The sequence below is a fragment of the Micrasema longulum genome, unplaced genomic scaffold, assembly GCF_059751315.1.
Source record: "Micrasema longulum isolate JH-2025_06_02 unplaced genomic scaffold, ASM5975131v1 h1tg000319l, whole genome shotgun sequence".
Lineage (NCBI taxonomy): Eukaryota > Metazoa > Arthropoda > Insecta > Trichoptera > Brachycentridae > Micrasema > Micrasema longulum.
Genome location: NW_028277523.1, coordinates 652792 through 667149, shown reverse-complemented (window position 1 = coordinate 667149; position 14358 = coordinate 652792). Strand labels below are relative to the sequence as shown.

General features: G+C 31.5%; 1 protein-coding gene across 3 annotated transcripts in view; it reads right to left on the bottom strand.

Moving 5' to 3' along the window:
• LOC148282540 (beta-glucuronidase) overlaps positions 1-14358 on the bottom strand; it is a 50760-nt gene that overhangs the window by 10650 nt on the left and 25752 nt on the right. The window contains exons 1-5 of one of the 3 annotated variants that reach the window (XM_088224898.1): positions 11685-11817; positions 10927-11145; positions 9272-9454; positions 3378-3544; positions 2036-2178 (exon numbers count right to left, since the gene is read on the bottom strand). In XM_088224898.1, coding sequence (XP_088081024.1) covers positions 2036-2178; positions 3378-3544; positions 9272-9454; positions 10927-11145; positions 11685-11726 — 754 coding nt within the window. In that variant the 5' untranslated portion in view covers positions 11727-11817. Of the gene's footprint in view, positions 1-2035; positions 2179-3377; positions 3545-9271; positions 9455-10926; positions 11146-11684; positions 11818-14358 lie in introns of those variants that run through there. The other 2 variants (XM_088224899.1, XM_088224900.1) reach the window with 2 other exon arrangements.

Genomic DNA, 14358 nt, shown 5'->3' with positions numbered 1-14358 from the left:
AATGTGATTTTTCTCAAGCCTGGGTGTTCTGTGATGTAATTCACCACTGTAATTGGGCCTTCTGGCCTGTTGTGGTGCAAAAATAAAATAAAATTAAATATGTATAGTTCATACAGATAATTAAAAAAATAAAACTATTTGGGAAAATTATAATAAATGCTTACAAACATTTCTAACAACTTTCTAAATATACAATGCAGATAAATAAACATTCTTATTTTTCCACAATATTTACATTGTGGATAAGAAGATTTTTTACACACCTCGTGATTTTTCGCCTCACATTCTATTACACAAATAATTGCCACTTTTTCACGAATTGAGAGACATTTCCTCTTGTTAGTAGACATGTTTATTATTCGAGGGTTAGTTTTCACCTGATCTGACATCACCAGCCTGTAATGTTTATTATGCGTTGACCTTAGAACATTAAAAAAACTGAAAAGCATTGTAAAAACCCCTAAAATAAGGATGCCATTCATAAACTACAAAAGAAGTTGTAAATTGTAATGTGGCGCCGAGCCGGTACTTACTGGGTTCAAACTTGGATTTTTTACATGCAATTTCAATCACTTGTGAAATTTTTCAAGTTGTCGGGAAAAACACCAATTAGGTACTTAGACACTTACATAGTGTCAAAAACGACATCCATCGGTCCAAGATTTTACTACTCGGGTTGTTATTTTTAAAATTATGTTTTTAAACGATTGAAAAGTTTTTGCTCGACTGTTGACAACATTTTTGTTCAGTATGTCCGAGAAGAAGCTCGTTATAAAAGTGAATAAATGTATGGAGAAAGCCACCAACTAAAATGCTGATAAACGTTTCCTCGTTACATCCGAGATCTCACTATTCCCGTGATCGTTATAATCAAGTTTGACTTTATATATAAAATGTGTCTCAATTCCATTATGAGGATAAATTTTACTATAGCATAATAATGTTTATGCTAAGCACTTGTTTAAGTGTATCAGTGTTATTATTGTACATGTTAGTGAGGGTGAGTATAAATATTATGTGGGTGTGTGTTATATGTGTATAGGTATGTGAGTATTGTATGTATGTGACAATGTGTAGTGAATATAAGTGGACTTATTAAACAATGATTATCAAAAATCATCTGTTTTTTTTCAAACCTTAATGAGGAAACCTATCAACCGACACCATGAACAATATTCTGGATGTACTATTAGTTTTATATCACCCGTCGATGGGTGGAGTGCTCTCCCGAAATTGTAGTGTTCTTGAAAAATAATAAAATAGTGTTACACTAATAACATATTTTATTTTCACAATAATTAACATATAATTTTAATTACTTAGTGACAATATGCAATGGCGATTGGATTTTTAAAAACCTCTCTCTGGTGGAACGAGTAATGCTTATGACGAGCAAATTCAACCAGTCTCATCTTCCCCGTAATAACCAAGTTTGACTGTATTTTCTTGACCAAATATCTTTTAATTTCATTTAATTATTTATTTGTTTATTAATCGCCCAGAGGGCTCTTACAATATTCAGTTTAGCAGTAAATAGAGTATTTAATTATAGCAGCAGTTATAATATAACAAATAATCATAATTTTAACATCAAATATGTAATTAATTGTAAAAAAAGGAAAGAAAATAATGAAGAACTAAAATGAAAAAAATATTGAAAGGAGGAGAATTGAGCTGATGGTCATTCAATGGATAGGATAGCTGATTCAATTGCAGCAGGAGTGGTGTGGAGTTTGTCCAACAGCTCTGTATAATTTCTAGCCATTCTGTGCATGCGAGCCAGGGGAGAATGGTGAGTGGTTGGTCCTGTTGTATTCGCAATTCTGGTCAGTCTGGTGGTCTTTGTGGGCATACTAAAGTTTGTCAGGAATAGTAATTTTAAATAATCTATCAGGGTGCATACCACGATGTGCATTAGAGTGAGGTCAGCAATTGTTCTTCTGGCGGAGAGCAATGGTAACCGCAAATTTCATGCGCAGGTAACCTTTTTTAACTGTATGGAGCGTAAAACCTTATATAATTAATATGACCTCACCGGTTGTGTTGTCTATATGTGTATTTATTATAATGTCATCAATGTACAGGTTCGGAGTAGTATAGAGATACACTGGACGATGGATTCCCGCATAGTTGAAGAAATCAAATGAGAAATACTGTTTCAATTTTGTTCCGTTTTCACTAGAAAGAAAACAGGAATTAAAAATACCAGAAAATCACAGATTAACGTCATATATTATTATGTTGGGAAGAAATTTTGTATGCTATTAAAACATTGAGTTTTATGTATACAACATTGAAAAAAAAATCTGTAGTATTGAATTATCATCATCATTTCTTTATGAAATATTGCAGTGTAAAACCAACTTAAAAATCAACATTTTATGTCCGCCCTGCCAGGAATCGAACCTAGGACCTCGAGTCAGTAGCGAATGATGATTTTATTTTCAGGTAAGCTCTAAAAAACTATCATATATTTGTACCTACACAGGAGGTACATAATATAATTAAGTAATATATATTATAAATTGATATTTTTCAATGGTTCTGTGTGATACAACAACTCTCATCCATGAAATCAACTCAAACAATGTAACTTCGTGATATATTATATTATATAGATATATTTTCCATTATTTTCATATATAATTCATTAAAAAATAAATAATAAATACCACTATGAATTCAGTCGATATTAGGTATTCAATTGAAATGTCAACTGGCCGCATTGTTCTAGTAATTAATAGTGCTAAAAACGGCCGCTTTATACTTATAGTATACTTATTTGTATGAAAAATAAGCTGGAATAATCGGCTAGTTTCTTGGCTTACCGCAGGCGCTAGGCGCGCTTTATTAATATTTATGTTAGGATAAAAATACAAACGGTGGAAATGATTTAAAATAAATAGTAATTTTTTATTTGTTTTTCTGTAAATAAAGTTACAATAAAACATTATTATGGTTAGTCAAATATAATGGTTACGGTTTGCCCCTGCCACAAGTATGGTAGACAGATGCGCCAACCACTAAACTACGAGGCGGACATTTCTTCACTCAATTTCCTTATTCAGGATTTTTACCTTAGAGTAGCCATCGAAGTCAGGAATCTGGTTCTATTTCACAAACAGAAATGTGTTCCTTATCCGCTCGTACATAGAGATATATAATTCGGCTCATAAAAATACATTGAACCGATATGCGCCATATAGCATCGCAACACACCACAACACAACACGACACAATAACATAATCCTACCTTAAGTGTATTTTAACGTTCTATTATATTTTCCAGAAATATGCTTTTTTTGTATAATAAGTTCAAAATTAAACATCATTGGTTTTAATTGCAATTTAAGGGAAGAAGACATTGATAAACTTACGTCTGTATTTCGTTGACATATCCCTGTGGGACGGTGTCTCGCAGCAATGTATTGTCACAGGCCACGGTGACCCTATTCTCCACTCCATAATTAATGTACTTAGTGACTTCCTGTTCGAAGGGCAAGTGGCCTATTTCGTGGTACATTACGGAGTTGCCGTTGACCCACTGTAACATAACACATCGAACTTGAATACATTTAAGCAATAGTAAAATACAAACTCAAGGTAAATTTTATTCCATCACCATAAAATACTCTCAAATTTTAAAAATCTCGAATAAACATTTCAATAAATGTTAATAATTATTTGTATTTGTACTTTTCTATGTCTATCGGTTAAAGACGTACCCATCTCTTCATCACGATACTAATTGAGGGGGTTAAAAGCAAAAATGCCACCGTCCATGATCACTGTTTTTGGGAAAACCAACAAAACCTGTAGCAAAAATACTATTTCTTTAAGGCCTGTGCGTAGGAATGCTAAATCTAGAATATATTATAAAATCTGTGGTTTTAAATTAAAATAGAGACATAAAATAAAATTGGAATGTTACATTCAGGTTTTTATAAAAATACTTAAATAGATTTTAGAGGAAAATAAGAAAATAACAAATAGTAAATAAAAAATAGATGTAGAGACAAAAAAAATAAACCAAGAAAAATTACGTAAGCAAATAGCAAATATTACAATAGGACGTTAACATTTATCTTTAATTTTATACACAAAGTTAAATTAAGTTTTCTGTATAAAAAATAGAATTACGCATACATTTTTTTTCTAAACATGTTCAATTACAGGTTAACAAAGAAGATACTTTAAATTTTCATGCAAATATATCTGTGCCGCAGAGGCAGAGGCAGACGCATGCAAATCCAAACGTCAAATGTTCAACCAAAGCCTAAAGAATCTACTTTCTCCAAGTAATTTCTAATAATTTATAGAATTCGTTTGTATTTTCAGTATCTTAATACATTGGTTCTTTCATTATAAGACTTCCGTTTCTTCAAAATCAATGGACATAAACCGGATACAAATATCGAAATTTCATCAAAATCTGGAATTGCATCTGAGGTACAGATATAAATATCAATTTATCTTTTTACCGTCTCGATATGAGTTATCTTGTTTGTAATTGTAATTGTTTATTGTAAAATCGAATTTCTTGTATGCAAATGTTATTATTAATTAGATATTTTTTTAGGATGAATAATATTTAAGTAAGTGTTACCAGCGAAGACATAAAAAATTTCTAACAAATAAACATATTTTCATACAGAGAATTGGGTTTTACTTTTTACACGATTTAAGATACCCCGGTTAATTTCACTATCGATGTTGTAATCAGGGCCCAAGAACAATGAGATATTGCATGGTAGAACCACCATTAAAGCATCGTTCACATCAAACTTGCAAGGACTTGAACCTAGGATCTATACTGTGATGCAGATTTATCTTTACTTGATTTCATTTTATAAGATTACCCATGAGCTGAGAGCACCCATAGAGTTGAAATCACCTATCCAGTGTTCTGGTTCTATTTCACATCAAAAGTGAAGTCTTCAAATGTTTTTATTTTATGATGTGAATTAAGTAACCGCATGACAATTGTATAGGGGGTGTCTTGTCATTTATTTTTATGTATTTATAATATGGCACAAGTGCTTTTTACAACATAAAATATAACAATATAATGAGTTAGTTAGATAAACGAAAATTAAAAAACTTAAAAACAATATTAAAACACCGGTTTATAAAGAAAAAGAAAAATAACAAGAAAAATATATATATACATGTATGTTTGTCAGCATACAAAAGATATAAAAAATATAAAATGAATTAACATCAGATCATTAGCATAAGGAGCTTTTGCAAATAATTCATTAATCGTTACTATAGAACATCATAAAATAATTATAATGAGATGATTTGAATTCACAGAGACTCGAGTTAAAAATGTCGATGTGAGAGGTACATTCATTACCTAGTCTGTGTATACGCGGTATTGGTGAGTGACAAAGATAGTTGGTTTAAGAAGGGTGACAATAATATAGACTATTTTGTCTACTTCTACGTGTTGGTATATTAATATTTATGAAATTCAGGAGTTTGCATTAATCGAATTTAGAATGAATGATTTTTAATAATGATAATTATTTATTCATGATCATCATTCCCTTTCCGCACCCAATGGCGCATAGGGCAATGCATTAGTACACCAATCGCAGCACATCTGGATCATTTTTGTTACATGCAGGTGAGATAATCAGTCTTACGCTTCAGGTATCAGTCCAGGGACTCTGAAATATTCTACTGTAAAAACACCCTTTTAAATAAATATTTCATGTCAACCATGTCGGGATCGAACCCGAGACCTCTTGCATGGCAGGCAAATGGGCCGACCACGAAGCCGACTTTATTAATAGCTGAATATGTATTAGGAAGTAGACATTGGTCCAGCCGTTTCCTGCTAAAGATTAGTAATGGGCAGACAGAATTAATTGACATAAAGTAGAGGGGCAGATCCTACAGTGCAATGTACCATGCTCGATCTGCCAGTACTTAATCGAATGATACTGTATCTGTCACATAAAATGGTGAAACATGATCTGTTTTATACACTTATCATAAATAATGTTATCTACTTAAATTATATAATCTGATATATCTTTATTTATTTATTTAAACGCCCTGTAGGCTTTTACATGTTTTGCATACATAAAAATAAACTCAGAAATACATTTTACAAAAAAGTAGCAAATAAAAGTAAATTAAGAAGAATAAGAAAAATAAAATAAAAAAATACAAATATTGCAAATATTGTATTACTAAAATGCATTTTATCCCATCAGTTATAAAATAAAAAGAATTGAAAGTTATTAAAAGAAACTTAAAATTAACAAATTTCAACAGGGATGGAGAATACCTTGAAGAAGGTAATATGGAAGTATAGGCATTTACAGGGCTTGTGATTAGGAAAAAATTGGAAAATTGTATTCAGATGTTGCCTAATAGTATGTGAAATAATTCAGTCAGATGAATCCTTCGCAACAATAAAGGTTTCAGCTCTTTAACTTCACTAAAATCAACAGATGGAGGAATAAAAGAAATATGAATGTTCAAACAAAGGCAAAATGGTGAATGTTACACAGTGTGTAAAGTGGCCACTTAAACCAGCCAATGACAGGTCATAAGCCCTGTAAATGTCTAGACTTCCATATTCCCTTCTTCAAGGTATTTTCCATCCCTATTGTAATTTGTTAATCTTAATGACTCCCAGTGAAATCCAGTCTTTTGTCTACAAACATTTGGACAGACTCAAATATTGTATTAAAATTAGAAGTTAGATAAATAATAATTAAGAATACAGATATAAGTTAATAAAAGGTAAACAATTTAAATCTACATAGCAGTATTTAGGTATTTAAAATTGAAGATAGTGAATTGATACATTGCTTCTTAAATTCAAAAGTGTTATATAAAATATATCAATATCATCACAGCGAGTGTGCACTGTAGATTGTTGTAGATACATTTACATAGAAGAGTATATTACATCGAGTAACCGGCCAGGCACTCGCAAGTTAATTAGTTGTAACAGTTGGGAACAGTCAAATATTGAATGTTATATTTTTAATGAAATAAATCGTCAAAGTTTATGTTTTGAATGACTGTTGTAGTTAATCCTGTGGATCTAATCTGTGGGCAGAGTGCATCTTCTCACGGTGTCGCAAATTTCCGAGAACTTAGTCTGAATTATCTTCGCGCATGAAGAAAATTACCAACTGATCGAACGATAGATGCTCAATTTATTATTATCTATAATTAAAACTGTTGTACGGTGTTTTAGATACATTTACAAATAACAGTTTATTTAATCGAGTTACCCGGCCAGGCACTCGCAAGTTTATTAGTTGTAACAGTTGAAAACAGTCAAATATTGAATAATACATACATACTGCTATAAATGGGATAAAATAAACTAATTGAATTTTTGAGTTAAATAAATAAAAAACATCATTTTAGAACAATTTCATAGTAATAATTTCAAAATTCCTCTCAAACATAATCATAATACACGCTTCATGTAGTGATGGTTTAGTAGTACCAAATATGTGCAACAAGTATGGTAATAGAACTCTTAATTATTTAGTACCTAGCATTTTTAATTTATTGCTAAAAAAACTAAAATTTGACATATCATTGAGCAAGATAAGAGAGTGGCCACTCGATCAAAAGTTTATGCATGAATAGTTTTTAAACTAGTTTATGTGGGAATATTTGTATTTTTTAAATATATATTCTTGCTTGTAATTTTATCAAAAAATGTCTGTATGTATATTACTTATCTTTCCAGCTGATAATTATAAATGTAAATGCATTTTTAAAAATAATTGTTGATATTATATAAGTTAGTATTAATGTAAATCTCAACCATCAAGCAACAGAAAGCGGCTTGGTGGTATTTTAGTTTTTGAAATGTTATCAAGTGTACAATGTATATTAATTTTTTAAGTATTTTTGATCAATAATTATGATTACATGAAATGTTGTGGTGTAATGGTCAGCGCGTTTGCTTACCATGCTCAGGTTTGATTTCCGACATGGTTGATATGAAATATTTATTTAAAAGGTTGATTTCAAACTAGAATATTATATAGTCCCTGGTCTGGTACATGAAGCGTAAGACTGATCATCTTATCTTCATGTACCAATAATCTAGATACCCTGCGATTAGTATACCAATTCAGTGCCCTATGCACCATTAATTACAGAAAGGGAATGATGATGATGACATGAAATGATACATGTTTTTTTTCTATTAGAATCTGCTTTTATAAATTTAGTTGATTTTAAAACTGTAATTTTTCAAAAAATAAACTAGGTCTTGTGCTAATGTTAATAAATAATTAATTAAATAAATAAAACTCAGTGAATATTACCAAATGTTACCTATGCAATATTAACCAACATTTTTATTTCTAGCGGTGTGCATTTGTTTTTCATTAGAGAACTTGTATTAAAACTCTACTATTCACCCAAGCCATAGCATTATTTACCGAAAATTGCACTGATAAAAGCATGAACTTGGTCTGAAATTATTGAATTTTATAAAGATGCAGAAGTTGAAATCTTGCGTACAAATAATAAATACCAACGCTGGATGGGAACAAATTACCAAGTAACATGTTACAACTTTACAGAACAGCCAATAAAGTTTTTTTTTTTAAATTAGTACAGAATCTCGCATTTCAAATGTTTATTTGAATTATGTAGGAATCATGCCAAAATAATACGTATGCATGAGATTTTTTTATAAATAAAAAAACAAAACAACTTTAATTGGCTCTTTCAGCGTCAATATGGAAATATTTTGCATTAGGGAGGCTTTGAAAAATAATGTGCCCTTGTTCAATAATCCAATAACTTTTCCATATACAATGTTCCATTGTAATGATCACCCAATACTTAGAAAATTCATACTCCTCAGTTGGTGTTGGCTTCTAATAGCATGTTTTCTATCAGCACATTGGTTTTATATTTTTGTGCAACTACTATAGCGATGGTCTATAGTAGGATTTCCGGATGATGGTACAGGTATGTTTCGAAACCGGTAGACATAAAAAAGTCAGTATGCAGTGGTTATTTCAAAATATTTATTTAATTGTTTGATCATAAAGTTAATACTTTAAATAATAAATAAAAAAAGATTAGTCCAAATTATGTTAGGTTAAATAAAAGTAACTTTTTCATCAAATGGGTACATTAGAGAGGCGACGAAGTTAGCTAAAGCGATCCATTTAACCTATTTTGGTGAAGGTAATCTCTATAATATAAACTTACTTTTTTTATGCAACTTCCCCATAGTAAAGTGAAAGTTCAGAGTGAGACTTACAACTTGTGCCGCATAATGAACGCTGCCGAATCGCAGCCAAATACGGCTTTCAGCTCTGCGCCAAGAATCTGGAACGAAGAAGCGACGATCATACCACGCCAGGCCCACATGATCTCTTACTTCCGGGTCCTGCGTCAGGTCGTTGTAACTACTCGGAACAGGCATCGGTTCAACGGGGCCTGTCTGGATAAAATAATATGAATAAGTATTTAAAAAATAAATTGATAAATCTCAGGATTGTATTTTTTAATTTGGTTAAAACAAAAAACAGGTTTGTGCATCATTCAGGGAAAACCGCAGACTCCAATCCATATACAGGCCTGCATAGGTAGAAAACTATAACCTCCAAAGAAAGCTATTGGTGCAAAATATACAAGGGTAATAATATTATATTCTTATTTTTTAATGATCAGCTATATTAAAACTTAATGTTAACTTTTAACTTGACTAATAATAATAAAAAATTATAAAGAATATTTCGAGTTAGTCCAAATGTTTATAGACAAAATCTGGATTTCACCCCCCACGATCAGTAATGATAATAAACCAACTTGTCCAAGAAAAGGTAGAGATTTTTAGAAATGTTTTCAGGTGTTGCCTAGTAGGTAAAATATTTTATTCGGATGAATCTCACCTACGTCAATAAAGGCTTCAGCCCTTTGACTTCACAAAAATCTACAGATAGAAGAGTTGGAGAAATATAGATGTTCAAACATAGGCAAAACGGTGAATGTTACATATTGTGTAAAGTGGCCACTTAAACCAGCTAATGACCTGTCATAAACCCTTTAAATACCTATTTTCTTCTAAGTTGTTCCCAAGGTACAAATAAAAACCTCATCTACAGAAGTTTTTAAAGCCTGTAATGTGTTTGAGATATGTCTAATAAACACTAAAATGATTTTGTTAGACAGATTTGGAGATACACATCATCATGTAGCTGCTAATGAACGTGAATATATAACAAAGGAAAAAAATAATATCATTATCAATATTCCTTTCTTTAAGGCAAAGGTCGAAGGATTATTTTTTTGCTAAATTGTTTAATATGCTTCCCTGTAAAATTAAGTTAACTGATAACAAACAATATTTCAAAAGGGAAAATCAAAATCTGGCTGACGAAAATTAGGATAGAAAAAAAAATTTAATATTTGAATGAGATCTGAAATGCGTTTTTTTTTTTTTTGATCTCAGCACAGTTTTCTCTCCTAAGGAGGGCCCCTAAATTAATTTCGTATAAAATATTACATTTAGTATATAATTTGTAAAAAAAGTTTTCCATCTCTGTAGTTATGTTTATGTTTATAATAATAATTGTCATAAATAGAGAACAGACTGCATCTTAGTTCTTTAGCTGTCATTGAATGAAGGGCTGGCTTCTTTCAGTTTTTTTTTCGACTCATATTGTGAGACCATGCTATTGCATGCATATAGATTGTGTAATTGTGCAAAAAATAAGGTCCTGCCTAAACACAGGAATTTTCTAGCTAGTCGGGACCTTAAACAAAAAACCTCCGTACATTTTAAAACTGTGAAATAACAAAAGAAACATGTTTTGTCAGGTTTATATTTATTGGTGTCCCAGAAGAGCCTTTTAATGGGAACACAAACTTAAGTTTGTATTTTAAAAAAGTGTTATTGCAAAAAAATGCAACCTTTTCCAAGTCCGTCTTGTACCAGAAGTTCTTGAATCCGTGTTCTGGGTCTTGCGGGGAGAGTCGGAAGTTCCATATTCCATCCAGGCTCTTGACTTCTCTAGTCTCCGACTCCCTGGGGTACAGAGCTCCACCCCTTGCCTGCGCCTCTGCCCCCTGGAGCACACTTCGAGTCGGGGCCATGACCAGTGTCAAGGCTGCGAAGTACACGGTCACTCTCTGGAAGACAAAAGTATGTATTTAGTGTTATTTGAGGGCCTTTTATGTGATTTTTACCAAAATGGTGGTAGTATATAAATTGTCCATAATAATAATAATCCAGCTAAAAATCCTAGAGTTATTTAAGATCTGCGCACAATTAATATCAAATTTGTTCAAATCAAATTTCAGTCTACAGCCTGAATTACAAATATATATTTTTTTGTAGTTTTTCCTAAAAAAATAAAAATTTCTTATTTTTTTATGTATGGGTATTTTCATCGCATTTTTTAAATTCGCCATTAAAAGGTTTGTGGCTAGACTAAGATCTGAAAGTAGGTAAAACAGATTTCTGTTGGTAAATCTGTCAAAATCGTTCACTTGAGCGAGATTCTAGATACAAAATAGCATCTAATTTGTGAATTCTACTCAATGACAGCGACATCAGACTAGTTTTAGGTTATGTCGACATAAGCAATAAAATACGTTTTATTTTAATGTACAGGTATTTACCGATGTAAACAATAATATAACATTAAAAAAAAACTACTTTTAATAACCTTATACGCCTTGTACACTCCTAAAAATAGTTCTTCCAACATCCGAGCGATGGTACTGCCGTCTAACACCGACTAGTGAACTAAACGTTAACTAAATTAAAAGCTGGCAATGGGAATCTTATGAGACTGGAATATATTCACAACAATAAAGCTAGTACATGCCATACCTACAAATTAAATAACTAAAATCCACACATTACATAATAAAATGACTCACTAGCTCCTCATTAGAAGGTTACTCAAGCCAGGTGAATAATAGTTTAAGTAAACCTCTATATAAATGATTTTATCACCGAGTTTTTTGTTTTTTAATTTTGTGCCGTCTTGTAAGTTAGACATTTTCGTTGAGTAAACATACACTTGAATATTATGTAGTTTAAATTTATAAATTGAAACAACGAAGGACGCGCCAGTAACTCGTAATCTATAGAGGTAAATGATTTTATCACCGAGTTTTTTGTTTTTTAATTTTGTGCCGTCATGTAAGTTAGACATTTTCGTTGAGTAAACATACACTCATAAAATTAAGAATAGTCCGGAAACCGCATACGAGCATCAAACAGAAGGCGACTAAACTACTCATAAATTAGTAGTTTTACGTTTTGACTCATAAGTTTCTTGGTAGACGTCGCTCAGTACGCAACTCCTGATTTGAATTCAACTGTGCCGTGTTGTGTCCTTTTAAAGTGTAGAAATACTGCTAGGATATTAAAGAAACAGTATGGGATCACATTTCATGTGTAATTAGCAAATAAATGTTTAAGTAGCAAATGCATTACTTAAAAATTGAATTATTTTTCCATCTGTCAAATTTGTGAATGTATGTATGTGTATGCGCATGGATGTATGTACGTGTATGTGTATGTAAATATGTGTGTATATGTATAGACATATGTGTATGTATCAAAATGTGTATACGAGTAAGTTTATATTTTATTGGTCTGTGCTTTCTATTAACTTGTAAACTATTATCATGTATTAAAATGTAATTGCCGATCTTGGAACAGGGTATGTACCCTTGTTAGCTGGGCAAAGTGAACATAAAATTATATTTATGATAAAATGTATAAATAAATAAATATTAAAATAAGTATTTCATATCAACCAAATTAGGTATTGAACCCGAGACCTCTTGCGTGGTAGGCTAACACGCTGACCATTACACCACGAGGCCGACTGAAACTCAGGGGAGTATTTTTAAATACTTAATAATAAAAAATATTTAGTTCGTTTTTGAACAACTCCAATACGTGTTGGTATAAAATAAATTATAGTTTTCGTGAACTCGCTCGTAATAAATTTTCGTGTTGTCCCGGCGCGGCGCAGCGTTCTGTCCTGCGGGGCCGAAGCTGTTCTCGGAGCTGGGACAAGATAATATTGTCATATCTATTATAGTGTCCATATCGACGGCTTAAAGCTTAAATATTGTATCTCCAATTTTTGACAAAAATGAGCTCAGTACTGAAATGTACTACCGTTACATTCACGGAGACTGGACCGCTGTGCACGTGCAAACCACGAGCCATCACGTGATATCACATGATTGGCCCATTTCACACCACGGCAAAAATCTACACGGTATGATAAAATACAATACAGTGGATCGATATTTATTGTTTTACAATTATTTACTTATTTAATGTCTGGCAAACGCAATAACCAGTACACCATGAGACCGACTAATCTCAAGTCGATTTCCTTTTGCAAGATTTTTACCTGAGAGTACTCGCTAAATTTAAATAATGATTGTGATAAAATTGACATTAAAATCTCTCTTGTTAAGTTTTACTACATTATTTTAATCGAGTTGAGATCCCGTGGCTAGTGTTGCGGAATCACGGATCAGAGGTCCGAGGTTCGAACCCCACTTTACACCAACTTGATATCTATTTTCTAATAGTGAGTTATTTACAACTCGTTGAAAATGGCCACCAAAATTGAAATATTTGGGTAAATTATAAGAAAGCTAATGTTTTATTTAAAAAAAATAATATTTATTAAAATCATTGACTTTGGAGTTTTATACAAAAAACGAAATATGTAAATATTATAAAATTTTTATAGGTACTAAAGAATCTAATAAATGTCAGTCCCCTTTAATTTTACCGTGCCGTTTAGATTAAAATTTTATGTGTGACATAGGCTATTCTCCGTCGGGTATCACTCGGCTGGTTTGTTATTTGGAAATTCTTGTAATAATTAACAGACTTTAAAGATAATATCTATTATCATGTGTAAAAATTTTGCAATTCATAAGCAAACCGTTCCAAAGAAATATGCATAAGAATGGGCCGATGATGTATAAAGTTTTTATTTTTTTTAGACATCAAGATTAGGATTACATTGAACGTAAAAAATATTCCGTACTACTTTTAGCCCTCAACCGAGGTTTGAAGTTTATAACGGTTTGAACATTTTGTTAAATATCTATATTGAAAAAAAAATTTTGTTAGTAAAGATATAATTTAATTACATTACAAATTCGAACACGTTTTAAAACTACTGAAATGCAAAAAAATTACACTCCGCGGAACTGATTTCGTCGAGCGCCTGGCTTATATTGACGAAAACAATGGCTCATTAAAACAATGCTCCCCATTTATTACAAAACAAAGTGCAACTCACGCCCTTAGATGCTTATTTGATAAGGTTTAATGCACATTACAAAATTTGA